This window comes from Hypomesus nipponensis, chromosome 1 (genome assembly GCF_054491055.1).
Source record: "Hypomesus nipponensis isolate SF chromosome 1, ASM5449105v1, whole genome shotgun sequence".
Taxonomy (NCBI): domain Eukaryota; kingdom Metazoa; phylum Chordata; class Actinopteri; order Osmeriformes; family Osmeridae; genus Hypomesus; species Hypomesus nipponensis.
The window spans coordinates 10,212,845-10,240,062 of record NC_140361.1 but is presented as its reverse complement, the minus strand read 5'-3'; the positions used below and the strand labels follow the sequence as shown (position 1 = coordinate 10,240,062).

Sequence of the window (27,218 nt, the reverse complement as noted above, 5' to 3'; positions counted from 1 at the left end):
CACACACATTGACACACAGTGGTCCCATCGGTTTCATGTGGTTTTTGTGTGTGTGCTCATTGTGATCAGGCCCGGCTCCTCTCCCAAGCTGCCTCATGCAGACACACACAGCAGGATCGAGCACTTCGCTAGCAGGTACGAGCCTCTCTTTTTTTCCAAAACACACTCGCAGACAAGCATACACACACCTACAAACATAGACACATGCTGACATATGCAAACACAACACACACTAACTAATGTTCTGCCTTCAAGAGAATGTGTCAACATAATAATTTTTTTATGGCCTGACCTGCTTTGGTAACTGATTCAGAGTAGTATAACTGTCACTGCCTGGTGAGTTGTTGTTGTTAGAAGAAGGAACAAAGCAGCCACCACCGGTGTTCGAACAACCATGTACTGAACAAAACACTGGCGTGCCATGTTGGTTGAATCTTTTCTAACCCACCAAATTATTTGTTGCTCTCTGCCCCACTATTCCATTACTGTTACACCCCCCCCACCACCACCACCCCCCCCCCCACACACACACACACACACACACACACACACATACACGCACGCCCGCTCCTTTACTGCACTGTGATTGAAATATCGATCTGGCAGCATCCTGGGTACTGAGCTTTGGCCTGAATGGAAGTCTGGTTGACCCTGCAGGTCTCCCCTCTCTTAGTTTACACACACACACACACACACATACTCACACACTCACAGACACACTCATGCACGTGCACACGAGAAGTGCATAAGTACTGTGTTTGGTATGGTCTTGTCAAGGTTCACCTACCTCTGAAAGCCCAGCGGGTAGTATATCGGGGGGCTGGCAGGGTGAGAGGGGGAGGGAGGGGGGAGGGAGGGGGGGCGGGGGTCACTGTGCACCTGGGAGCTGCCAGGGCAGATCACTGTCTCTCTGACAGGGCATAAACAGGCAACAGGCTAACACCCTGCAGTGCCTCACCCAGACCAGCGCTGCCCAGCACAATAAAAAAAAACAGAGCAAAGATCTCCCACAGTGAAAGAGAAAAGTGTGTGTGTGTGTACTGTATGTGTGGAATTGTGTGTGTGTGTGTTATACCTGAGACATGAACACACATTGCATCCTATTAACACTTAGGAGACACACACCAACAAAAGGACAGACCTCTTTTCCTGTCTCTCTTCCTCCCTCCCTTCTTCTGCTTCCTACACATCATCTTTTATTCCTCTCTCTGTCTCTCTCTCTCCTATTATCTCTCTTGTTCCCTTATTGTCTGCCATCTCTACAAAAGGTTTTTTATGACATCCTCTCGTCACCGTTTCCATTTCTCACCTGCAGCCATTCTGAGTGTTGGCTCACAGTTGTCATTGTCCCTGTTCCAGAATCATTTCACATTTGCTTGACAGCCATCAATTAGAATAATTTGGTTGGCACAGCTACTTGGCTCAAACTGAAAACCCACCAAACTGTAGACTGGCATGACATGCCCGCAGCATGTGCCAGCAGCCATCGCCACATAAACCAGATAAACAGAGATGAAGGAATGGGCAGGGCCACGTCCTGGTGTCTTAGACGTGAGACGAGTTTACGAAGTCCGACGCCTGATTTACTGGCCTATCAGATTGCACAATGAGGGGCGGGAATCCATGATGGAGGGAGTTATATTTTATGTGGTATGGTTTGGGTTTTGTAAAAAAAAATATTGGCCCATCTGTCCTTTTGCTGCAGTGCGACATCTTAACATTTCTAGAGAATCTTGAGCTTAAAGGTATGAACAGAGAAACATTTTGGTAGTTACTGAAGACATTTTTTATTTTTTTTTGTACTTGATCATACCAAATGTGAATGGACAGGTTATTAAAATAACTATGGAGATCAATCTGTACTCTTCTGCATGCAAAATGACTCTTGATCAGTTATGTCTCGTTCTCTGTTTGGTCTTTCCCTCTTTGCTTAATTTATTTTCCCCCTTTCTTTCTACCCTCTCTGGTTCTCCTCTCTCTTCTCTCACTATTTCTCTGCAGCGTTGTCCTGGCTGTTAATTTAGTCTGTCTCTCATTTAAAAAACACATTAAGTAAAGAATCACATCTCTTTATTTGTTCCCTCCATCATTGTCACAGTCCTCTTTGAACCTTAATGGGAAAATCAAATTGATATCAAAAGCAGGATGTCAGAATTGCGGCTATATTAAACGCTCCCTAGGGAGGACATACACATCAAGACAAGGGAGGAGAGGGCTGTGTGTGTGTGTGTGTGTGTGTGTGTACTTGCATGTGTATGTGTGTGAGGGGGTGTATGTGTTAATCCAGAGTAATAATGTGCTCCCCCACAGGGGAAACGGAGGTATTTGATGTTTGGGGTTGGCTGTAAAGGGGCAGATTTGCTGGCACGTCACACACACTGAGGTGCCAGTGGAGAGGAGTCCTTTCATCATCACAACAGACTCCACATCTGAGATAAAGGGAGGGAGGGAGAGAGAGAGAGAGAGAGAGAGAGAGAGAGAGAGAGAGAGAGAGAGAGAGAGAGAGAGAGAGAGAGAGAGAGAGAGAGAGAGAGAGAGAGAGAGTAAGAGAGAGAGAGAGAGAGAGAGAGAGAGAGAGAGAGAGGGAAGGATGAATGGCAGAAAAAAATAGAGAGCTCTACATAGAGATCTCAGGAATTGACTAAAAAACATGTTCATTGACTATCACAAGGCAGACCTGGATGAAGGGTCTTCTCTTTTTCTTTCTTTCTTTCTTCTTTCCCTCTTGGTCTGTCTTTGTATCATTCTCCCACACCCTCACACACACACGAACACACATGCACACATTCCAAAGCTGCACACACGCCACCTGGGGTTCAGAGCCCCTTCCCATCCCACTGTCCCTGAGAAGGTCCAGAGAGGGTCATTGAGACCGTATTACTCCCATCAGATAAATTGGCTGCCTGTTTGAGTTAGGATCTGTCAGCAGGGGGTCTCTCTCTGAGAATGGATCTCCTCTACAGGACAGGATGGGAGGACACTGGGAGGGAACAGGATGGAACTTGGAACGCCTTGACAGGCCCTCAATCACTCCATCCATTTCCCCCCTTTTTTCTGCCCTGCATCAGCAAATGAGATTGGAGGTGACGGTGGAGGCTGGTAGCCCATTTTCCGTGCGTGTCTGGTGGGCCATGTTGCCTGCTAGCTCCCTGGCTGTTCTGACAGGCCACCTGAAGGCCATTTCTGTGCTGAAGACTGAATTGCTACAAAAGCAAAGTTGATCTATCTGATAAATGCAGAGGACTATTTGCTGTCCGGGGACTGAAAACCTCCAGAAAATAGTATCTGTCCATGGTGCTGAAAAGCTCAACTCAAGTTAGGGTTACAGTTGCACTGGATACAAAGATTGGTCACCAATTGCAGACCCTTTAGTGATATAATGATTTTTGATATGAACTTTTGTGACTGTTACGCATTGCACAGGTATACATTCATGTATGATCAATTATATTTCTCTCTCCATTCTCTTTCACATATTCACATTCCTACCATTTATGTTAAAGAGTACCACTGGGCTTTAACCACAGTACTTCTGGTTTCGCTGTACTCCCTGCATTGACCTGCAGTAAACTGTTCTCTGGGTATCTGTCTTTGTTATCAGAGTTGTGCGGGAGTTGAGCAGCTCCAGTAAAGACAAGAGACAGGCAGACTGAAGGAAGGAAGCTGATCTGGGAAGTGGAGAAAGCGCCCCTGTAATGTAGAGAGACAGTTCAGTCCTAGGGGGTTGTTGTAGTCTGCATTGAGTTAGGGCAGGCAGAAACACACACTATATCATGTCTAGAGAAAAGGCTGGTTGAACATCTCATAAAAGATGTATGGAACTTAATAATTGTAGATTTGTTTTCCTCTTGCAGAAGAGAGAGACAGAGAGAGAGAGGAGGGGAGAGAGATGGAGGAGGGAGAGAGATGGAGGGGAGAGAGAGATGGAGGGGAGAGAGAGATGGAGGGGGGAGAGAGAGATGGAGGGGAGAGAGAGATGGAGGGGGGAGAGAGAGATGGAGGGGAGAGAGAGATGGAGGGGGGAGAGAGATGGAGGGGGGAGAGAGATGGAGGGGAGAGAGAGATGGAGGGGGGAGAGAGAGATGGAGGGGGGAGAGAGATGGAGGGGGGAGATAGATGGAGGGGGGAAAGAGAGATGGAGGGGGGAGATAGATGGAGGGGGGAGAGAGATGGAGGGGGAGATAGAGATGGAGGGGAGAGAGAGATGGAGGGGGGAGATAGATGGAGGGGGGAGAGAGAGATGGAGGGGAGAGAGAGATGGAGGGGGGAGATAGATGGAGGGGGGAGAGAGATGGAGGGGGAGAGAGAGATGAAGGGGGGAGAGAGAGATGTATAAATTGCTGTCAAATAAATCGCTCTAAATGAGATTGACAACCCTGCTGTAGCTTCCATACTCTTCATGGTTTTATTTTCTTTGTTCCAAATAGATGCTGCATCTAAAATAGACATTTGTTGTGTCTATAGACTTTCCTCTCAATTGTACCTGGATCTCATTTGTGTGCGTGTGTGTGTGTGTGTGTTTTATTATAACTAGATTGGCGGAGATGGAAAGCCAGACTTGTTCCTTCTTCACAGATAGCCTGTCACCTGATGAAAGTCTGTGAGTACACTTCCACCCCCACACTCTGAACCCTTTCATCACGGCCAAGACTTTTCACAGAAATACCCCTGTGTGTGTTGTCTACTTTCTTTAGTGATTGCGTGTGCCCCTGAATTTATGTGAAAATAAGACATAGCCTTGAGTGTATGAATGAGTCTGACCGTGTGTGCTTAGCACGTGTGCATGTGTGTGTGTATGTGTGTGTGTATGTGTGTGTGGGAACATGTTCAGGGGGAGGCTGGGCAATCATATAAAAAGATCAGCCAGATAATGAAAATGACCCATGGCAGTGCACACACTCTCCCCTTCATCATATAAAAGTCTGTGTGATTAAGGAGTGTGGTGCAGAGCATAAATAGAACAGGCTGCACAGTAGGGTGGAACATGGGGAGGTGGAGAGGCGTGGGTAATGAAATGCCATAGAACAGGAGCTGGAGCTGGAGGCTGGTTAAGAATGGGGCCATGTTGGGGGGTGGGCTGTTGGGGGTGGGCTGTTGGGGGTGGGCTGTTGGGGGAGGGCTGTTGGGGGGTGGGGCTGTGGGAAGCGATGTACTCCAGGGCCCTGAAGTGAAGGTGAGTCAATCGGGCAAGCAGACCTTAACAAAGGAATGCCTCAGAAGGGGTCAATTTGGGAAAGTACGGTGGTGGTGGTGATATTGATCAAAGGGTTTGGGTGTGTGTGCGTGCACGAGCAGAGTGTGAGTTCTTCTCAAATCTCTCCCCCTAACTATGGATACGATTCGAGACAGATCCATCAAAAGGAGCCTACAACACAGATAGCTCCTGCAGCTTGTGGCCTTGATCAAAGGGTTTGTGTGTTGTGTACATGTGTAGGCAGTTAGTTAGAAGTGTCCATTCATGGAGCCTTTCACTGCCCACCTGCCTGTGAGCCCTCGGTGGCTTGTCCTGTCTGTGCTGCTGTCTGTGCATCCTCTGTGGACTCCTTGTTTTGTACCTGCATCTGTTGCCTTGGCAGCAGGTTCCGCTGGCCACGGCCGGGCCTGGCACCGCTCTTGCATGCTGTACATGTCTGCCATTGTTGGTCTTTGTGTCTGAGTTCTGTTTGGGAGTTTCTGTCCATCCCAGTTTTGGTTCCACTCCCTGCCCTGTGCTGCTCCTGTGGTGCTCCTGTGCTGCTGCATGGCTACCTGTGCCTCTCTTGCCACAGTGCTGTGTGTCTGGGGATGCATGTGGCTCTGTGTGTTTACCCTTTTATGTTGTGGTTGGTCCTGTGTGTCAGTGTGTGGGTGTTCAGGTGTCCCTGCTGTTTTGCCGTCCTCGTGTTGAGCTGCTGTGTTTGGCTGTCTGTTCTGTGCTGTGCTGTGCTGTGCAATGCTGTGCGATGCTGTACGATGCTTTGCTATGCTGTGCTATGCTGTGCGATGCTGTGTGATGCTTTGCTGTGCGATGCTATGCTGTGCTGTGCTGTGCTGTGCTATGCTGTGCTATGCTATGCTATGCTGTTCTGTGCTATGCTGTGCGATGCTGTGCGATGCTTTGCTGTGCGATGCTATGCTGTGCTGTGCTGTGGATGGCTCCGTGCTGTGCTGCTGGTGGCCGTGTGGCTCAGTGTGCTGTCTCCTGTGGGGGGACTCAGGGATGAAGATCAGTACCTCCTGCGTCACTCCAGCCCCGCCCTGGAGCAGGACTCCCCCTGCGGCCAGCTCCTGCTGCTCACCCACCTGGAGGGCCAGGACAAGGACGAGCTGCAGCGCACACTGGCACGCCTGGAGAACGAGAACCGGTGAGAGAACCCACCCGTGTGTGTGTGTGTGTGTGTTAGGGAGAGAGAGACTCTGTGTGTGTGTATGTGTGTCTGTGTGCATGTCAAAGAGAGAGACTGTTTGTGTGGGGTGGCTGTGCAATGCCTTCAGGCAGTTGTAATAGACCAACTGCTGAGCACCCTTGAACGTCCATTTTCTATGAATATTTGATCGAGTTGTTTGATTTCATTTGACTTGTTGCCTTTTTGTTAAATGAAGAGAAATTGTGTTTTGCATTGAAACAGGTTCATCAAGTTTACTTACTCATATTTTATTTTGTATTCAGACCCTTTTTCCATCACATATCCTTTGAATAGACTGCTACAACAGCCTAAATGACATCATGCATGACTTTGATGAGAGTAAACGTTTTTCAGACATTAAATAGAACAATATAATCCTAAATTCAAATTGGATTTTACGCGTAACTGGAAAAAATCCCTCAAGTCTTAAAAATCCTCAGTGTTAGGAAAATAGTTTTCTCTACCCACTTAATATGCTACCAGAGGCAACTTTCCTAGGTATGATTCATGAAAATAATTATTTTCCATCCCCAGCGTGCCTGTGACCTTTGTGCCAATGACACAAACATTCCCTCCTATATTGTCCATACTAAATAATAGGTTTATACTAAGTTTACACACACACAGGCAAACCTCAGGGCTTCTGAAACCTTAACCCACTTCTGTTCTTCTCAATCTCCCTGAATGTGATGCTATACAGCCCAGACTCTGGTCATTTAGCACTAGTGCTTGTCATACTTTACTATTTTAGCCCAGAACTTGTGTTCCAATACTAGGGCTCTGACATGGCCTCAACCTGAGAAACCAGTTCATGTTCAGATGATACAAACCCGACCGTCCAGTCCTGTGAGGGGTGGTCATCAAGGCGTCCTCTAACAGCTATGCGGGGGCTCCCAGGGTGCTGCAGGGGGAGTACCGCAGACTGAAGTGGAAGCACGAGGAGGCGGCGTCCTCCCCCCAGCTGACAGACGGGGCCCCAGGCTCCCCCTCAGAGGAGCTGCAGGACGAGGAGCTGCTCGCCGAGGCCCGGGTCCTGCGCCAGCACAAGACGCGTCTGGAGACGCGCATGCAGATCCTGGAGGACCACAACAAGCAGCTGGAGTCCCAACTGCACAGGCTCCGTGAGCTGCTGCTCCAGGTGAGGGGGGGGGGCTGACGAGGGGAGGGGGGGGGCTGACGAGGGGAGGGGAGGGACTGATGAGGGGAGGGGTGGGCTGAAATGGGGTACAGGTACACAAATTAGGTATAATAGTGCAGGCGGGGTGTTCAGTGCAATAGGTTCACTGTGGAGACTGGATATAAACTTAGAAAGACTATGGTAGGGGCGAGATAGAGACAAACCACTCATGCAGGTCTAAAGAGTTGAAAGACTGAGGGGATCGAAAGAGAGAGAGAGAGACGAGAGAGATTGAGAGGGAGAAGGCTTCTGCAGAAGCAACAAACAGGAATAGATAGCGATAGAGAGAGAATAGAGGGATGGATTGGATGCTGTAGCTGGCTAAGAATGTTTCAATGGGGAATAAAGAGTGAGCGAGGGAGAGGAGGGAGAGATCATTTGCAGCGCTTTGGGTCAATAAGAGAGGAAGGGGCAAGGAGGAGCAAATGGTGGCAGGGGAGAAAGATACAGAGAAAGACATTTTCTCTGTGAGTCTGTGAGCAGAGAAGGGGGATTGAAATAGAAGAGATCACTTAGTGGAGATGAGGAGAATAAAGCCATAGAATACCCCACATTTTAAGAGTACTAAATTGCTTTAGAGTGGCAGTGAATTGAACTTTTGTCTACAATTCTAAGGCTATCCCAGACCCACAGTCCCTTTTAAACTCTGCTTAAGATATTTATGCACCAAAGATCCGCTTTGAAGCAGGGAATGGAGGAGGGCGGGGGGGGGGGGGGGGGGGTCTGCTCTAGCCTTCTCAATGTCAATATCACAAGGAAAATAGAAATGCCTTTTACATTCTGTAACTGGGTCTGAACCAGCTGCCAGCACAGACTTTCCAGGAAAAGCTGAACTTCTTCAAGGTTCGGGCGTTCTTAGATTATCTGGATCACAGGAACAACTCCAAGGCAGTATCCCTCAGGAGACAAGGAGAAATCTGAATGTTGATCCCATCTCTTTATCCACTCGCCAGCCCAAAGACGACTCTGAGGCCAACGGGTCAGAACCCTCGACCTTGTCCTCGCCAGTGTCTGGGGGTGGCCACCAGGGGGAGGCTGTGAGCAGAGACACCACTGACACTGAGACAGCAGGTGAGCTTACTGAGCTAGCCCGGATGGATGCTAGCTGGATAGTAGAGTGCAGTATTGGGATAATGCAGCTGTGCTATAATTGTACACACTTTTATTCACAAGATATGCTGCAAATAAATGTGTGTTTGGTATGAAAACTAATCAGTATTGTTAACAGAGAGTGCGGTATTGGAAGCTCAAAACCCAACATCTATGATAAAGGAATTGCACATCCAGGCTTGGATGGAACCAGTGTGGATTAGTGGGTTATGATCTGTTTCATAGTTTTTACCAACGGTTGTGTGTGTTTGTGTGTGTGTGCCCTTGTGCGTGTATATTTGTGCATGTGCATGTGTGTTACAGGAGATGACATGGACCATGAACATGACACAGTGCTGCAGCTTCAGGAAGTCATTGAGCAACTTAGAAACGTCTTTCCATCAGAACCAGGTGAGTCAGACCCATCAGATCAGATCAACTCATTGCCCCTATACAGCATTATTATTTATATGCATATTCCTGCAGTCCAGTTGTTAATTTACAAGATTACTATGACAGCAGTTTATTAAACCATGTCATCAAAACTGTTAGGAGCAGCTAGGTCAATCTGTTCCTTTGAAGCCTCTCACATTTCTAATGAGAGAGTTCTGACCCCTCTTTTCACCTTTCGTTTCTGCCTTTCATCCTCCTTTTAGGCACGACTTCACTCATCTGACCCAGGGACGGTCCTGGAGAGCAGAGTGAAGCATGCTGGGCGTCCTGATGGCCTGGGCTGCTTGTGGCTGTGGGTAGGGCCTGACGGCCCCACACTAAATCTTCTCCTGGACCTCTGTGTGCACTAACAGTCCAGGCTAAAGGCTAAAGCTAACGTCCAGCCACCGCACTGTGCCTGCTAACCCAGCTGCAGCTAACGTTAGCAGGCAGTACAGCCAAGACACTGTGTTGACCCGAGTTAATGGAGGCTAAGGCAGAAACTGTGTTAGCTAATGAGTTATTAGCTAGCGTTAGCGTCCATCCAAGACACTGTGCTAACCAGCGTCTGTGTAGTCGCCCGAGGTGTGAAGCTTTATATCAGTACACAGCACAACAAGGACCTTCCACAGAAAGGACTTTCATGATGCAAAAAGACAGGAGGATTTCCTCTATTTTTTTTTTCCTGTCAGAAACCCAGTAACTCTTGTATGTTTGTAAGTTTTTCCATTTCAAATGCATTTCAAGACGTCTTTTTTTTTCTTATTTTGGAATTGGATGGTGGTGGTTGTGGTGGGTGGGGGGGCGGAGGGGTGGGGGGGTGGTGATGCATGTGAGAATTGACTTAATGTGGGTCAGGCTGACTGCAGGGTCTGTAGCTGTGCCGTGGAGCACAGAGAGCAGAGCAGATTGCTGCGGAGCAGGCAGGACCCTCAACAAGGTTATTTACTCCATGGGACTCACACAACATCAGTAAGACCTATGATTTATTTAGGACAGCCAAAGTGTCCGCCAGTGAAGCGTTTCTCTGCGCACACACACACAACACACTCACACACACGCTCACTCACATACACACACTCACACACACTCACTCACATACACACACACACACTCACATACACAGTTCCTCTGATCTTCCTAAAGTGTCCATGTCTCAAACTGCTCCTGTTTCACTGTCACAGTTAGCGCACATCACAAATACACACACTCACATACCTATGCATGCATGCAGGCACACACACTCACACACACGCACACACACATGCACACACAGTGGTGAGGAACAGAATGCACTGTTGCAGCTCTTTGCCTGACAGGGTTCAGGGACTGACTTTATAGACAGAAGTCGTTTTTGTTCAGTGGGTTTTGTGGAGATGGGTGTCTGCAGTTAAACGGCAGGCTTATTGTGAGCTTTTACCCCTGCTGCGTGCACAGAAGGACTGGCCCCTTAGGCCCAAGAGCTGCTAGACTGCCTTCCTTTCCCCTCCCATGGCGCCATGGGAGGCAGGGAGGGATCCCAGTGCCATATTGTGGCCCCATCCTGAAACAACGCCTGGCTCCTTTCCCCTAGATATAAGCAAGCAAGGATGCTGGCATTTCACCATTCCCTTCCTGGCCTTGAAAGAACACTCACCCGTCATTGTTATTGACCACACTCTCTTGCTGTACTTTCAATCCCAAAATGCCGAGGGTGGTCGAGCTGGGCTCTAGCCATAATGCGCCTCACAAGGGTTCCATGACAACCCTGTCTAGATAAGAGCACAGTCGACTTGCCTTAACAAGACAGAACCCACGGACCAACTGTCTCTGTGTTCTTCCTCTCCCTCTCCTTCTTTCATATCTGTGACTCATCTGTCTGAAGTGTCAGAACTGATCTTATGCAAGCCTTGATATCACTCTTCATTCTCATATTTGGAGATTTGCATCAGGACCTTTTGTGCTGTGTTGTGTTGAGGGTCCTGCATGTCGTGCTGTGGGAGATCCTGGTTGTGTAACAGGGTATTTGAGGGTCAGAGGAAGCGAGAGGTTTAGAACCACGGCCAGGCACCTGAGAGACTAGTTAAAGAGGTTTAGATCAAACTGAGGAAAGGTGGAGAAGGCGGAGGAGGTGGAGGGCTTCTTCCCACAGGGGAGAAGATCTTAGAGACAAGAGAGGAAAAGGGAAGAAAATACTAAATGTACCGCTGCTAGGCTGAGCAGAGCAGAGCCTTCCACTTTGATGTCCCTGCCACAGCAGACCTTCCAAAGAGCTGAGTTTTCTGGAAGGAGGAGCGATCGCTCTCTCTGTGGCTCACCAGCAATTATGACCCAGGAGCAACAGGAAGAGGTTGTCTATGCAGTTTCAGAATGTCTTGATTCCTCTCTTCCGACTCGTTTTAAGACATCCTGAACTTATTATGAGGTACATTTGAGTTTGAATCCCTGCTCTGCATTCGCCAGGCTGTCCCTCCAGGCATAGAGCTCACATTTGACACCGTTCACCAGCGCGATGTCTGTTTGTTTTGATGCAGTTGCTAGGGAACCGTCCCCAAGGACGCCACGCCGCAGGTTGCGAGTCGAAGAGGTGGGGCGCCGTTCATAATGGAAATGCTAATAACCATATGGGAAAGAGAGAGGGCCTCATTTCCACATCTCCCACCCCTCCCTCCCTCTCCCTCACCTCCCACCCACACCCGAAATGTTCAACCACCCTCACTAACGAAGCCTGCCACTGTTTAGCCGGCATAGACATCAGCAGCTGCTACATACATCAGAGAGAGTGAGTTGTAGGATGTCAAGCTCTCAGAACAAATAACAGCTTGCCTCGGAAAAAAAAGACATTGAATTCAAGGAATATTTACTCTTTCTGCATTTCTTTATTGGTATTCATACATCTCATTACACATTGATGATACCTCCAGCACACTTGTGACTCCAGATACATAGAGCTTCACCAGCCCCAGCCCTATCATACCACTGCATACAGTCTGGGATGGGAGATACTGGATGAATAGAAAGGGAATGAACTTCAGATCCTTGTGGGTTATAGAAAATATAGGGTACAAAGACAGATGGGGAGAGAGAGAGAGAGAGAGAGAGAGAGAGAGAGAGGGATAGAGTATAAAGAGAATGGGAGGGAGGAACAGAGAGAGAGAGAGATAAATCATTGAATAAGTCAACAATAGATGACTATAATAACATATATGTATATGCCCATGTTTTGTCAGTAATAAAACTGAAACTGGTCTCTCTGGCTATCCTGCTGTAGGTTTCTCTAGAACATCACAGCAGAGCTGTCTCTGTGGTAGCTCTTTGAGGGCGTCTTTCACACTCAAGATGTGTATCTGCCACAGAGCGGCTTACAGCCTGGCTAATGTCTCTCTTTCTCTCTCCCTTTGTGTCTCTGGCCATTTTACAATCCTAACCGTCTAATGTTCTGTCTAGAACCTTCTGTGAAGCGCCACTGGTGGCTTCATGCTCCCTGTAGCGTGACTGAAGCCCAACCAGTTGCACCATCTTCAGCTGTGATTGAAGAGAATGTCTCCAGTGAGTCGATCCACTTCAGGCGAGGACAACACTACACAGCACCCGATGCTCCTCCTCCCTCTCTGCTAGTTGTTGTTGGTCGACCCTCTGACAGTCATTCTGATTAGGCCTCCATGTTAGCTGTAGACCTGGTGTCCACACACAGGCTGTTTATGAAAGGGCGCATGGTTGTTTGGCTTGTCTAACACGATAATTAATCCTTAACCATGTGGCCCCCCCCTCCCCCGCCCCTGTTGGGATCATGAGTAACTAGTGTATCCTAACGGAGGGCTCGTCCAATGCAGATTACCACTCGTTTTTATTGTAAAATATTTGTGACAGAAAGGCTTTTTAAAAACAAGTTACTGGCTGCTTTGTACTCTTTGTGTACAGAAATAAAATTTGTATTTGGTATAAACGGTGTCTATACCCCCTGCTATTTCTTTTTTGCTATCTCCCATGTTATTTAATAGAGTTAAGTTACGAGAAAGAAAACTTAACAACAGACATAAGGTGTTGATATTTACTTCTTCTTTTTCTGTTTACGCTTTGATTTTTTGGTGGAGGAATCCATACTCTGTGTGGGGACCTCAGGCTCGGTTTTGCTTGTCACCTCCGAATGCTGTTCATCCAAACGCTCTCCCTCCATGTCGTTCCCTCCCTCCACAGGTCTCATCCCTTCTTCCTCCAACTGAGATGTGTTTTTCTGTGTCACTGACCTTTCTCCCTCCCCTGCCACCTCTGGAGCATTCGGGTTAGTCCCAGATAACTGACTCCTTTTAGTCGATCCTGATTGAATGCCTGCCCCAGACCCTGTATTGTCGTTGGTTCCTTTGTTCCCCGGGCCTCCGTTAGCATTTCCCTGTGCAGCACTTGATTGGCATTTGACCTTCTTCCCACTCTTATCTGCCCCTGATCTCCTGGTAGCTACATTATCTTTGGCTGATGTGGCTGCTGCTGGAGATGTATCTTCATGTGCTCCTCTGTTATCTGGCCCTGCCTGAGTCTCCCCCAGGACTGCCACACTCTCTGCTTTATTCTCTCCACAGTTTGCCTCCCCCTCATATACTGCCTCACTAAATCGCACTTTGCCTTTAGTCTTTTCCTCTTGTAATGTTCCTTCTGTCTTCTTGTCTTTCGCTTCATCCTCTATCACAGCGGTCACAGCGCTTTCTGGCACACTCTTTCCACGGTCTCCTTCCTCTCGTCCCACTTTCTTCTTCTCCACTTTTGCCCCTTCCACTTCTTTGGGACCCATCTTCTTCTCCGCTGTCTTGCTCGTCTGCATCTGACTGGCCTTGGTCCCCCCGGGCCCCCACTTCTCCTTGGTGCTGTCCCAGTAGGTCTTCTTCTGCCTCACGTGCTCGGCCCGCATGTTCTCCCCCAACTTCTTCATCTCTTGGCGGACGATGGGTTTAAACTTTGGGTCCAGACGCTCCACCTTGACAAAGTCCCTGCGAGCCTCCTCCTCGTTGCACAGGGCAGAGTGGGCCCTGGCACGCTGGTACAAGGCCTTGATATTACCTGGAGGTGGAGGAAAGGGGGGGGGGGTTCGAGGGATTGAGATGGAAGGGTTGGGAGGGACATCAAAGAGGGGGTTGGTGGAACAGTGAAGAGAAAAGGCAGATATCAGTGAAAACAGGAGGAGAGGAAAAACAGAATGTAGATGGTGGGAGGGACAAGAGGTAAGCAAGCGAGGGAGGCAGAGGATGTGAAGGGATTTGTGGAGCAAGTGAGAGGGAGTGAAAGGGAGATTAAAGGTAGAGAGATGAAGAGAGGGGGCGAGGAGAGAATTGGGGAGAGGGAAAGAGAATATTACAAAACAGAAGGGAAACGATCAGCCTCCCAATATCACACAGCCTCCACAATAAATAATTCAGGTAGAAAAGAAAACAATGAGTTTCACTGGTGAATGTGGTGTTTACGGCTGGGCCGAAAACCCACAAGAGGGAAGGGGAGGCTCCATAACAGAGAATGATGCAAGCAGCTCTTCTTGAGATTGAACAATCACCTATGGCAGTAACATGGCGTGTATACCACACATGCAGCTTGTTCACTTCCACAAGACAGGTGGAAGCCCATCTCTCTCTTTTTCTTTTTTTTGCCCTCTCTGTCACTCTCTCCCTCGTTTTATCTCCTCCTCTCCCTCCTTCTCTCTCGCTCAGTCTTCCTCTCTCCCCTGTATCGCTCTCCCTGCCTCGCCCTCTCTCTCGCCCTCTCCTGTGGCTGGTGTGTTGGTGTGGCCAGCCGTGAGATGGCCTACCTCTGTTCCGCTTGAGCAGCTTGTCGTTGAGCTCCACCACGTGTTGGTAGTCCCGCAGCTCCAGCATGCACTGGCTCAGGTTGAGCGTGAGCGGCAGGCGCACCTTCTCCAGAGACTCCCAGTCCTCGCCTTTATATTTCACCTCCTGTGAAGGCGGGGAGGGAGGGAGGGAGGGAGGGAGGGAGGGAGGGAGGGAGGGAGGGAGGGAGGGAGGGAGGGAGGGAGGGAGGGAGGGAGGGAGGGAGGGAGGGAGGGAGGGAGGGAGGGAGGGAGGGAGGGAGGGAGGGAGGGAAGAGGAGAGAGAGAGAGAGAGAGAGAGAGAGAGAGAGAGAGAGAGAGAGAGAGAGAAAGAGAGACAGGAGGAGCAATAACAGAAGAGGTAGCAAAGGGAGGACGGGGGAGAGACTGGGTGTGAGACAGAGATGCTTGGGCGAGCACTGTCACATAGAACTCTCCAAGGTTCTGCTATTTTTAGCTTCCATCTCCTCTGCCTATTCTATCCGCATACCTACTCTGCTATACATCTGAACCGTAAGACAAGAACGGGGCAAGATTATGAGTGTGCACAACGGCTGTTGCCAGGTGACGGTAACACACATCATCAGATGAGCATGGTGACGAGGACATCGACACTGACCTTGGTTTGAAGGAAATCCACATACTCAAGCGCCTCCTTGAATTTCCCAGAAGCCTCTTCATACCGATGCTCTTTAAAACGGAAGTTGCCCTCGTCTTGCAGGAACTTGATCTGGAGTAACATCTGCTGCCAATCCTTTCCCTCTGTTACTGACGGAGAGATTTGATTGGTCTCTGTCTTAGTGTCCAGACTGCTTTCCACCTCCTCATTGGCTACTTTCGTCTCAGCCTGCATGACTTCTTTGACTTCCTGTTTTGGGTCTGAGTCCTCCCTGGGCTCCAGCCCCTCCTCCACTACGGTTGCTGTGCTCTCATCATCTTCGCCTGGTTCTATATCTTTACTTCCCTTGCCCTCTTCCACCTCCTCTTCCTCATCCTTCTTCTCCGTCTCCAGGATGTTCCAGTATTTCTCCTTCTCCTCCCAGTACTTCTCCTTCATGCGTTCAGACAGGTTCTTCAGCTCCTTGTGGATCAGAGGGGCGAGGCTGATGTCCAGACTGGCCACCATGTTGAAGTCCTTCCTGGCCTCCTTCTCATCCCACACGGCTGCATAAGCCTTGGCTCGCTTGTAGTAGGCTTTCACACAGTCTATGAAGAAGTTCAGTATTTTGGGGTGGAAAACAAGAATGAAAGAATCAATAAATATATATAAAAAGTATATTCTGACAAACAAATACTACATACTCTGGCTCAATGTCACTAAACCCATGTTTACTCATGCACTTTAGGGCAGAGGGTGTTGAATATGATCGAATAATGGCATTTCTTATTAGCACAGAGCATTGAATGCTTTTGTGGTGTGTGCTTCCGTGAATGAGTGAGAGAATAACAGAGTGAGTGAATGACTTGAGTGATTGATTGAGAGTGTGTGCTCACACTCCGGACCTCACTCCACACACACCCTGTCACCTGATCCCTCCCTCCCTGAGGAGAGGGCTCCAGTGCCTGGTTCAGATGGTCCTCTCCCTCCTCCTCTCCATTTCATCTCAGCCCTCCTCTAAATCTTTCATTCTGCCAACATTTAAATAGATTTCCTCAAAGCCTCTGGCACTAACAGAACCACTGCGGTGAGCCCTCCTCCATTGAGCACATCTCCAGTAGAAAATAAGAAGTCTCTCCTCACTGGGGGGGGGGGGGTAGGGAGTGGAAGAGCAGATTGGAACTGATAGAGACAACCAGGTAGTGATGACAGGAGAAGAGAGGAGGTGAAGCGAGGGGAGGGGAAAGGAGAGGATGAGAGGAGGAGAGAAGAGGGAAGAGGAGAGAGGAGAGAGGAGAGAGGAGAGAGGGGAGGGGAGAGAGGAGAGAGGGGAGGGGTGGGGAGGGGAGGGGAGGGGAGGGGAGGGGAGGGGAGGGGAGGGGAGGGGAGGGGAGGGGAGGGGAGGGGAGGGGAGGGGAGGGGAGGGGAGGGGAGGGGAGGGGAGGGGAGGGGAGGGGAGGGGAGGGGAGGGGAGGGGAGGGGAGGGGAGGGGAGGGGAGGGGAGAGTGCTGATGTTGCTTTGGGACAGCCCATTTCCATAAACCTCATTAGTAGGACTGGGACCACTGTATGCACTGGTCTACTGGCGCATGGAGGAGCACTTTTGCAACTCTTACACACAAACCACACACATACAAACCACACACATACAAACCACAAATCAGTGCAGAGGGCTGAAAAGTGACGATTCTGCCTCAAAGGACCCAATCTCTGGATGATGGCCGCATCCATAAGACAGTGAGCTACATCTACTGTGTCAAAATGGGAGCTCCCATAAGACGGTGCAGGCATGCATGGACAGAGCAACACCAATCCCTTGACGGTTCAATGCCTCACATGGCTTAACATAACATCCACCGCAGTGCTTACATGCCGTCTCCCTCGCACTGAAACACATGACCGTTGAAGGTGACCTATTCCATGTTTAGATAATGTGTGTATGCGTGTGTGTGTGTGTGTGTGTGGTGTCAGGGGTATACCTTTATGCTTGTCCAGGAGTTCCGAGGTGTGTAGTATCACCTCATAGAACTCGTTCAGCTCCAGCATACACTGGCAGTAGTTGAGCACCAGGGGGATGATGAGGCGACTCAGGTTGATGTAGTCCTCATCTCCAGGCATCTCCTACCCACAACACAACACCGGGCGTCAGACAAGGACAGCGATACACGCTGAGGAGAAAGGGTTTTGTGTCGTGTTTTCTGTCCTTGACGTCGTCTCCCTCCTCGCATCCCTACTGAGGGGGTCTTTGCCACCACTCAGTCCTCTCCACGCCCCCTTTCCATCCACCCTTCTTCCTCACCCGTGATTGGACGGTCCTCAGGAGCAGCACGGCCTCCTGGTACCTGACGGAGGCCTCTTTGAAGCGGCCCTGTCTGACCAGGGCGTTGCCTTGCATGTGCTGCAAAGGCACTTCCTTCAGCTTTTCGTCTTTCTCCATCATCCATGACTCCCGCTTGTAGGACAACGGGTCTCCCACCTGGGGAACGCAGGGGCCCATAACAGAACAAAAAGGTAAATATCACCCCTGCCACATACATGTTTACAAATCCATGCTGTGTGTGTGTGTGTGTGTGTGTGTGTGTGTGTGTGTGTGTGTGTGTGTGTGTGTGTGTGTGTGTGTGTGTGTGTGTGTGAGAGAGAGAGAGAGAGAGAGAGAGAGAGAGAGAGAGAGAGAGAGAGAGAGAGAGAGAGAGAGAGAGAGAGAGAGAGAGAGAGAGAGAGAGGTTGCCGGGGACCTGGCAGCAATTCTTTTTTTTTGTTCTGGTGTGAAGTAATTAAAACAACAGGGAAATATACTGTTGATGTTGTTGTTGTGGGTGCGCTCGCTCCTGTAGGAGGCTGTGTTGTTTTGGATGTGCTCCTCTTTCCGGAGCTACACGTGTTTGTGTGGAGATGTGTGTGTGTGTTAGCAGAATTGTGTGCGTGTGTGCATAATATTAGTTGTTGTCTGAATTAATATGTTTATATTTTCAATACCTTCTACAGCCTCCAGAGGATAAAAATGTCCTCTGTTCCTCCATCAGTTTAGGTTTATGCATATCAGTGTGTGTGTGTGTGTGTGTGTGTGTGTGTCCAAACAGTGCTCACCTGGACCAGCTCCATGATAAAGATGAGTGCCTGAGGCTCCCTCATCAGTTCGTCCAGCTCGGGCCAGCCTGTGGAGCCGTAGTTGAACATGTTCCCCATGCCACACATGTGCCTCTGACCCTCCAGAGGGTCTTTACCCTGGGCGATCAGCCGCATGCTCTTTGACACCATGGGGTACAGCCCTGTGTGCTGAAGAGGCACACACACACACACACACACACACAAAGACAATTAGAGGAAGTTTGAGTGAAACTACTCCAGGGTGTGATTCTCTTTCTCCGACCGATGCCCACTCCTAAATAGGCAGGCACATGCACAGACCTCTAAGTACACACACATCCTCATCTCACCCCTGCTGGTGTAAACCAACGCCATCTAGCCCTGTAGCTGGATGACCACAATCAATAGTCTCATTTGACTAGCAAATTCATTTTCCTCGTTGTTTATACACAGCATAAACACACACACACAACATTTTGCACAAAAGGTTTCTTTGTTTCGGTTTTTAATAGTCTGTGTAGGAGGCCACATGAGAGTGATTGAAATACATACAAGTGAGGAGCAAAAGCCCCCTCATTAATAAAGACCTCATTTGGAGCTCCAGAGTATCCTGGCTCTCTCCTCCCTACAGCTTCCTGTGTGTGTGTGTGTGTGTGTGTGTGTGTGTGTGTGTGTGTGTGTGTGTGTAGGAAGGGGGGGACGTCAGCTCAACGCTCACCATGGCGTCACACCAAAACTCGGCCACCTCTCCGACCCTCATGGACATGAGCAGCACCTCCCACACCTCCATCTTGAACATCTTCCCCACGAAGATCTCAGCCGGACGCTTGGCCAGGCGGCTGTCGTCAATGACCGTGCGCTCAAAGTTGTCCTTCAGAGTTTGGAAATGGAACACAATCTTGGGGAGAAGGAATGGAGAAGAAAAAAAAGAACGTGAGAAAGAGAGAGAAAGAGGATTAAGGGGGCAGAGTGGAGGAGCTGTAGTCATGATGTGCCTGAGCTTTTGTCCTGCAAAACAAGCACACCCACACAGCTCATTAGGAGTGACTGTGTATCGGGGGGTGTATGGCCGACCCCTACCTCAACTCTGCATCATATTGTTTTGGCCCGTATATATTGTGTGATATGTGCACTTTGTTTTGTTTGTGTATTGATCATAACTACATGGAGGTCTGGGAGGCACCTTGACAGAATGGGAACACAGAGACACACACACACTTAGACATACACAGCTGGTGAAGGGAGGGTGGATAAACATTGGCACTGTCATGGAAAATGTCATGGTGTGCATGCCCAGGGCCATATGGCTGGAGGAGGACATGGCGCGGAGAGCAACCCTTCGTCATCAGCCAGCAGCCCCACGACACACTGGGGCACAACTGTTCAAAGACCCATGGATGCCAACACGCCATGTAGCTATTGTGTAGTCCAAATGTTTGCACTGTGTGTTACACACAGATACAGCCTAATCCTCACTACCTCTTCATGAATTATTCAACAGACTCTAATTGAAGGGGCAGTCCATTACAACTCCCTGTAAAAATAGACATGTCTCTATGTAGTATCATTACGCACAACTGATTAGACTAGTATTACATCATCGTCGCTCTCCCACATTTCCCAGTAAACACACATTTGATCTGGGTCCAAGCTTATTTATGGTTTATTGGGCAGTACTGTACGCACCCTTAGGATACATTACATATCTGTCACCTCATTTCCCCAGCAGTGGCTACTTGCCAGTGGGGATATTTAAAGTATTTTCAATGATCATACCTTAGTGCCTGGTGGGAAGTGGGGCAGCGGCCCGGTCCCTCCAGCTAGAATCTTCTTCTTGACACCAGGGTGCTTTAATAGATAGGTCTCCTCCATTTTCCGATAGCTCTTCCTCACTCAAAGCCTTTGTAAGCGCAAGTGTGTGTGGACCCTGGGGGTTTAAGAGGGGGAAAGCCGTGGTGGGAGAGCAAGTGTGGCTTTGAGAGTATCAGCCTCTATGCTCGTCTAATTAGCCTGGCGAGGAGGGAGTGTCCGGGCGCCCTGCTGTCCGGTGACGACCGCCTGCTCTCTGACAGATGGCTGGATTAGCCTGGGTTTGGAGATGGCCACTTTAATCTGAGTGCTAATCCCTCTCCTACCCCTTTACCAATCCCGGGCTTAATCCCTCCTGCTAGAAGTGAGGTGGTGGGTGGGACCAGAGGCCGGAACTCAGGGACAGCTGAAAGATCACTGTGGAACACAGAAACATTCTAGAAGGTAGGAGACTAATCTGTGGGGGATTTAAAGACGAAATGAAAACTAAACTGCTGTAATGATGAAAAATAAAATGTTGTTCTAATGATGGCAACTATGTCAGTGGTGACTTGGGTTGGGGTATCTTTAGTGCATGAAATGTAAATGTAGGTTCTTTACTAACCAGTCATATTGATGGACAAGGTTTATTGAAACAAATCTTACAGCTGATTTGACAGCATTTCTTCAGTACTTTCTGTTTTACATGAACTTTAATCCAAGCCAGAACACTGGAGTGCTTGATCTGACTGAATGACTTGATAAAATAGCACAGGATAATGATACTAAATAAAAATGAAAATAACATTTCTGTACACACTTTTACAAAAACATGAGAAAATAGAAAAGAAAAAGCCACCATCAGTGTTCTGTATATCCATGATGCAAAGAGTCTTCACAGGAGCTGATGAAATCCTCAAGTCCGTCTGACAGGGCTCCTTCTGAGGCAGCAGATGCCTCTTCACCCTCCTCAGGGATCCACGGCACCGCAGCCTGGCACGAGGCTGCCCCCTGGTGGTCACTTCTCGATGAGGGAGTCCAGCTGCTCCTGAAGCGAGGCCAGCTGTTGGAGCACAACAGTACAGAGGCTTGATTGATGGCTGAGTTCCCCCGGGGGCTCATTTGAGGCTAAGTGCTTGATGATTAACACGTCTCCCAATATTATTCCCTTTGCCTTTATTTGTCAACACAACAGGAAAACAAGCAGATTTGAGTGATCGGGCCACAGAGTTCAGTCATTTGGGGAATTGATTTGATGTTAACAGTTTTGAGAGTGAGCTACTATGCCACTTTGTATTAATCACGCATGATCTGACAGGGTTCCAAAAAGGTGTTCAGCAGTAACTCCTGGAATCATAGACAAGCACCCAGCCAGGCGGATTGGTGTTAATCTGGGCATCTCCCCAGATGGAAACATTCAGGTCTTACCTGCTCCATCTCTCGTTCCTCCTGGTGGATTATCTCATTCAGCAGAGCTTGGAAGCGATTCTGTGTGGGAGAAGGGGAGTAGGAGAGAGAGAGAGACAGAGACAGAGAGAGAGACAGAGAGAGAGCGAGAGAGAGCGAGCGATGGAGAAAGACAGAGGGGGAACAAGAGAGAAACAGAAGGGATAAGGGGGAAAAGAAAAGCTTGTTAGGAGCGGTCAGATGTTTGCTTCCCTAGTTGTGACGGTTTCAAACGTCCGCCTGTCGTTTCTGGCACAGTTCTACCCGAGAGAGAGAGGCCAATTGGAGCGGCCGTCAAGAGTCAGCTGACCTTTCCCTGGGTGTGTGATAACGATGCTTTTAGATGAGACTCCTCCTGCCCTCTGGACACTGAGCTAACTGACACCGCCACACCGTAAAGGAAACCCTCATGACATATCCGCTCATGTGTCACACACTGTAAATCTCCCCCCAAAGAGCTGTTAGAGGAGCGATGAATTCTCAGCCAGTGAGGACAGAGGAGGCCAGAGGACAGAGGGCTGATGGCAGACATTTTATATTTATGTCTCTGGGGGGAAAAAGATGGCCTCCAATACGCCTGCAGTCTGGAGATGAGTTTTACACACGACGGTTTGAAGAGGTTATTCTGCACATAAAGAAGGATGCCTCCAAGGTTGTCTGTGTGTGTGTGTGTGTGTCCATAGCTCACCTTTAGGGCCTGGTTCTCCACCTTCATGATCAGGTCCTCCTGCTGTTTCTTGCGGGCGCGCGTGTCCTGAAGCTTGGCCTTCACACTGTTGATCTGCACCTGGTACTCCATCACTGCAGGGCACAGCACAAGGCTCCCCTGTTACTGTGGCCGCACGCAACACACACACACACACACACACTTTCTCTCTCGACACTCACACATGCTAACTCGCACACATGAGTGCGCGCACACCCCCCAAGTAGACAGCCTGACACTGACACACGCGCGCACACACACGCACACACACACACGCACACACACCCCAAGTAGCACCAACCATGCACTAATTTGGGCAGAATAAGCCGACAGACTGAACCAACTAAGCCTAATGTTAGGAGCCCTAATGTTGGTCCTCTGGGGTTCTCATTAAGTTCAGCCCAACAGACACGTCCTCCCCAAATACCTGTGGCCTCATACCCCACCCAGACCTGCCTCCTCCCCAGCAGATGACTGGTGAGGGGATTGATGAGCCAAGTCTAACCACCAGGTTCCAGCCTGCTCATTAACAGAAGCAGCCTAATAGCAGCTACCTGCATGGCCTGACTCAAGCCCATTAAAAAGGCCCGAGGACCCTGGAGAGCGGCTCAGACAGCCACGCTGGGTGATTGACAGGTGCATGTAGCTGTCAGACGGTGTCAGAGGGACTAGTGTGCAGCTGGCTGAGCCAGAGCAGTCCAGCCACAGCACCTGTCAGCCCAGGGAGAGGGGGAGAGGGGGGAGGAAGAGAGAGGGAGGGAGGGTAAAAGAGATATAGATCGAGACAGAAAGAAGTCGAGAGAGAAAGGGAGGGTAGGAGAGATACGGAAAATGAGAGATGCCTGACCTAGAAAACTCAGCCCTCATTACAACTCCAGCTACCTTGGCCAGGTTATTTTCATCCTCCATTTAGACAATGTGACATCAGGATGTCTAATATGATGTGAGGGCCTGTCACGTTGTCTGACCCGAGCCTGTTTCTGTGTGTTCTGGTAGAAAACCTTACCTGACAGTGGAACGTCAACCATGTGTACATGGGTAGACTGAAAATCATGTTGGCACAACAGCCATTTAGAAGGAACTGTGCTACCAATGAGTCAGAACCAACAGTCACAGTTCAGACACACACACACACACACACACCTCACCTATTTGGTTGTTCCTGTCGCTTTCATCGCGGGCCCCGTCCGACTCGTTCAGTTTTTCCTGGAGTTGTCTGACCAGATCGTCCTCAGTGTCCATGATATTCAGGTCTTCATCCTCGGGACGGTCGCCTTCGTCCTCCTCATCCTCGCTACTGCTGCTGATATCGTTGAAGATCTCCCTCAGCTCGTCTCGTTGGGCTGGGGAGCGGGCATACACACAAACACGTACGCACACACGCAGGATAAAGGAGAGGGGACATTTAGATATTGGTGCCATTCAACCCAGTAAGCAATGCCCTTCATGTCCGTGTGTGTGTGTGTGTGTGTGTGTGCTTACCTGAGGAGCCGTGGCCCATCTTGTGTCCTGACGTCCCAGGTGAGGAGTCCAGGTTGGCCAGGGACCCATGGTTATCTGCCTCCTTAGTCTCATCCTCTGCTATCACCTCCCATCCTGGGCACCAGGTCAAGGCTGACAAGACACTAGGCTCACTCCCAACCACCACCTCAATACTAGCATGGTCCTCCATCCTATATGAGCCCCACCGTGAGAGCAGCCACGACCACACTCAGGATAGCCCTGTATGAGCCCCACCATGAGAGCAGCCCTAACCACACTCAGGATAGCCCTGCTTCTATTCCATCAAGCCGGTTCAGACTTCCATTCTCAGTGCTAATGATGTCCTATATAACTACACATCTTTTGAGTTGAGTGTTTTGTCAGTCGACGCAGGTGAGACGTAGAAATCGTGTCCCTAAGCTTGAGCGTGTTCGTGTGAAGAGTTAACATGTGCGCATGTGTGAAAGAAACAGTGTGTGTGTGTGTGTGTGTGTGAGAGAGAGAGAGAGACGGTATGTGTGTGTGAGAGTAAGCAGTGAGCCAAAAGGATACGAACACTAACAGCCTCTGCGTCTGTGCTCAGAAGTCTCTTCACCTCCTTCTCTACGTCGGGAGACTCGATGTACTGCAGGAGAAATTAGGTTATGTTCACTGCCATGGCTCTGCTATCTGCATAGTGTGCACGCACACACACACACACACACACACACACACACAAAATGCCTCAAATGGCCACAGGCCAGCAAGCACATTAGCGATTAAAAAAGGAGACAAATCAATATGGCCCTGCACCTTCAAGAAGATTTATTCCAAAGACAAAGTAGCTGCCTTCTTCTGTCTCTGTCACTTCGATCAAAGGAAAGGTAAAATTACTTTCCAGTATGCCTCTTGGGCAAATGAAGATGGAAGGGCTTTATTGATATGTAAATCTTAGTTTCACTTTGAAAACTGTTCATTTTCTTAAGAAATGTAAATAGGTTGAGTGAAGTATGTGAAAGGATAGTATCGTCATCAGAGAACGTGTTCATGAAGATAAAGGAGGAAGACTGCTCGAAGACTAATAGAGCTATCACTACCTTCTTTTTGGCAGTCTTCCGGAATCTTCTCTTGCGTGTGTTCTTCAGAGGGCAGGTGACTGGAGACCAAAACACAGCTCAATTGTATGCAGCGGCGGCAAATATACGTGATACTTCACGACTCACCGATGCTTGAAGTTGGACTCAGCAGTGGTATCACAAAACACCCCGCTCAGCACATCTCTACAGCGGTGTAAGTGTGTTCGTAAGTGTGTGCATGTGTGCGTGTGTGTAGGGGAGGTCACTTACTGCCGTGGTTCCACACAAACTTCTTGTCTTTGTCTTTGTCCTTCTTCTTGTTCTTGGGATCTGTGGTGCCTGTGGGCTCCTCCAAGGGAGGATACAGGTCCCCATCTAACGTACACACCAGCATCTACATTCACACACAGGGGTGACGTTATATAATACATGAATTGACAAAAATAGTCTACGTTTGGAAGTATTCTGTCTGTAACGATGTGAGATCTTTGTTTCTGCCTTATTACTATGCATTCAAATGGATAAAATAGTCCTACCTGACAAACATCAGCAGTTTTATAGAATGTCTTCTTGTCTACTGTTTTCAGGGACTCCAGGATACAGGGCAGGTCCACTAGTTTACATGCCAAAGGGACACGATCCACCCTCACAATACCATGGCGACCGTCAGCTGCAAATTAGCATGTCATGAGCAAAGCTATCAAACTTAATGCTTAATGAGTAAAGGGGAAGGTTAGCAGTATACGTAATATATTTCAACCTTGATATGGCCTTGTGTATGACACATTACAGAAGTTCAAATTACCGTGCAGCTCGATGGTGAGTCTATCTTTAAGATTCATACTGCCTGACTGTGCAATCCGTCTCACCGTTGAGGCATATTCCTTCAGGAAAGAACATTGAAATACTAGTATCGGTTTACATGGTTTACATAACATCCTCAAGAAAAATTGGCATTCATTGTGAAAATTTAGCGGGTTAACGTGTTTTAAATAGCACAGTTAGGTGCCAGTGTTACGAGTTACACTGGTCTCAGTACTACTGTAACTGGTAGGCTAGTTGACATGTCTTACCGTAGGAAGTCTTAAGACGAACTGGCTCTCCAACTCATGAGGAGCATCTTCTTTGTTTTTCGAACCAACCTTCCCCACTGCAAATAATCAACCACAGAACATCAGATTTTTAGAGCTATGTCATACCATACCAGTAGGCTAGTTGCTACAAGATGGTTCAGCTAGCATAGCATGGCCTATAATCAGCTAGGTTAGCTAACAGTAGCGGGTTAGCAAAACAGACTAGTAAACGGCATTACAAATAACTTACCCTTTAGTTTAGAAGTAATTTTTGTCTTTTTACTTTGAGAACTCATGGTAACACCTGCACGAACACCCAGGAATACAAAAATGTATCACTCAACACAGTCAAAACACGGTAGACTGAAGGTTGCTTTTCAATCTGTCTGGGTCTGCCAACAATGCCTTGCCTGCCTTAACCAGGCTAACTGTCGCCACCTGTTGGACAGTATAAGATAATACAATTTGGAAAAGGTAAGTAACAATGAAAAACATGCCTGGGGAAAATAGCAAACTAAACTCGTAGTGTGAGGTCTTTTACATGAAATTGAAAATAAACAGTTTGTCCTCTAAAACACGTGGTGTTGAAATAACAAAAGTCAAGGTGATAGAGAAAAGGCATCAAATTATGAGGTACAGTAAGGGGGGAAGGTGTGAGCTATTCTTTACTAAACGAAATATATCCATTCCATAGGCATTAGGCATGGTGTGGACAGAGGACGGAAACGTACTTGGAGAGTTTTGGTTTTCATCTGCGAGAATTTGTATTACATAAGTAAAGAACGACACTTTGAATGAGACCAGATTTTTTAGAAAAATGCAATATTGCTTTCTCTCTTAAAAATAATTCCTATATCTTGACTGGGGCATGGTTATTTTTGCACGGGCTGTCACAATTAGATTAGATGATCAGATTTAGAGATTACCAAAAAGAGGAGGGTCGGAGGTATGAAGGATGAATAACTCAGACGTATTTGGCATAGAGTTTCCGGTTTTACGTGAGTTTTTTGATCAAAATAAAAGTGGTTAGAACCTCCCAGTCCTAGGGGTATTTCATAAAACGGAACACGTCTTCCGGACGGTTGTTATTTTTCTGCTGTAGTTCTTTTTA

The 27,218-nt window shown here is 48.6% G+C and overlaps 3 protein-coding genes across 6 annotated transcripts in view; 1 reads left to right on the top strand and 2 right to left on the bottom strand.

Annotated features, from left to right (window-relative positions):
- drp2 (dystrophin related protein 2) overlaps positions 1 to 13,009 on the top strand; it is an 89,455-nt gene extending 76,446 nt beyond the window's left edge. For all 4 annotated transcript variants that reach the window (XM_084688118.1, XM_084688187.1, XM_084688054.1 and 1 more), the window contains 8 exons: positions 70 to 135; positions 4,535 to 4,600; positions 6,198 to 6,344; positions 7,284 to 7,524; positions 8,517 to 8,634; positions 8,977 to 9,063; positions 9,309 to 9,397; positions 12,511 to 13,009. In XM_084688118.1, the coding sequence (XP_084544244.1) occupies positions 70 to 135; positions 4,535 to 4,600; positions 6,198 to 6,344; positions 7,284 to 7,524; positions 8,517 to 8,634; positions 8,977 to 9,063; positions 9,309 to 9,328 (745 nt within the window). In that variant the 3' untranslated portion in view covers positions 9,329 to 9,397; positions 12,511 to 13,009. The remainder of the gene's footprint in view (positions 1 to 69; positions 136 to 4,534; positions 4,601 to 6,197; positions 6,345 to 7,283; positions 7,525 to 8,516; positions 8,635 to 8,976; positions 9,064 to 9,308; positions 9,398 to 12,510) is intronic.
- On the bottom strand, positions 10,980 to 20,429 carry LOC146302501 (uncharacterized). The gene is made up of 9 exons (XM_084698194.1): positions 20,334 to 20,429; positions 19,276 to 19,455; positions 18,558 to 18,746; positions 17,770 to 17,946; positions 17,450 to 17,591; positions 15,492 to 16,078; positions 14,855 to 14,999; positions 13,679 to 14,115; positions 10,980 to 11,069 (listed from the first exon to the last, which is right to left on the bottom strand). Exons 1-9 carry the CDS (start codon positions 20,427 to 20,429, stop codon positions 10,980 to 10,982), a joined length of 2,043 nt encoding a protein of 680 aa, XP_084554320.1.
- A 549-nt stretch (positions 20,430 to 20,978) lies between these two features.
- taf7 (TAF7 RNA polymerase II, TATA box binding protein (TBP)-associated factor) lies at positions 20,979 to 26,535 on the bottom strand. Its single transcript, XM_084688381.1, has 12 exons — positions 26,358 to 26,535; positions 26,108 to 26,184; positions 25,840 to 25,918; positions 25,571 to 25,704; positions 25,305 to 25,428; positions 25,056 to 25,114; positions 24,532 to 24,604; positions 23,980 to 24,093; positions 23,646 to 23,840; positions 22,480 to 22,592; positions 21,774 to 21,833; positions 20,979 to 21,408 (listed from the first exon to the last, which is right to left on the bottom strand). The coding sequence occupies exons 1-12, from the start codon at positions 26,401 to 26,403 to the stop codon at positions 21,364 to 21,366; spliced, it is 1,119 nt and encodes a 372-aa protein (XP_084544507.1). The 5' UTR covers positions 26,404 to 26,535; the 3' UTR covers positions 20,979 to 21,363.
- Positions 26,536 to 27,218: the final 683 nt, after the last annotated feature.

Bases quoted from the DNA above. Each gene is read 5' to 3' on its own strand.
- taf7 (XM_084688381.1), bottom strand. From the start codon at position 26,403: ATGAGTTCTCAAAGTAAAAAGACAAAAATTACTTCTAAACTAAAGG. The intron at 25,919-26,107 runs GTAAGACATGTC...TCTTTCCTGAAG, and splicing joins TCGTCTTAAGACTTCCTACG to GAATATGCCTCAACGGTGAG. The intron at 23,841-23,979 runs GTAAGCACACAC...CCCGCTCCCCAG, and splicing joins GATGGGCCACGGCTCCTCAG to CCCAACGAGACGAGCTGAGG.
- LOC146302501 (XM_084698194.1), bottom strand. From the start codon at position 20,429: ATGGAGGAGACCTATCTATTAAAGCACCCTGGTGTCAAGAAGAAGATT. The intron at 18,747-19,275 runs GTGAGCGTTGAG...GTGCCTCTTCAG, and splicing joins AGTTTTGGTGTGACGCCATG to CACACAGGGCTGTACCCCAT. The intron at 17,947-18,557 runs GTGAGCACTGTT...TGCGTTCCCCAG, and splicing joins TTATCATGGAGCTGGTCCAG to GTGGGAGACCCGTTGTCCTA.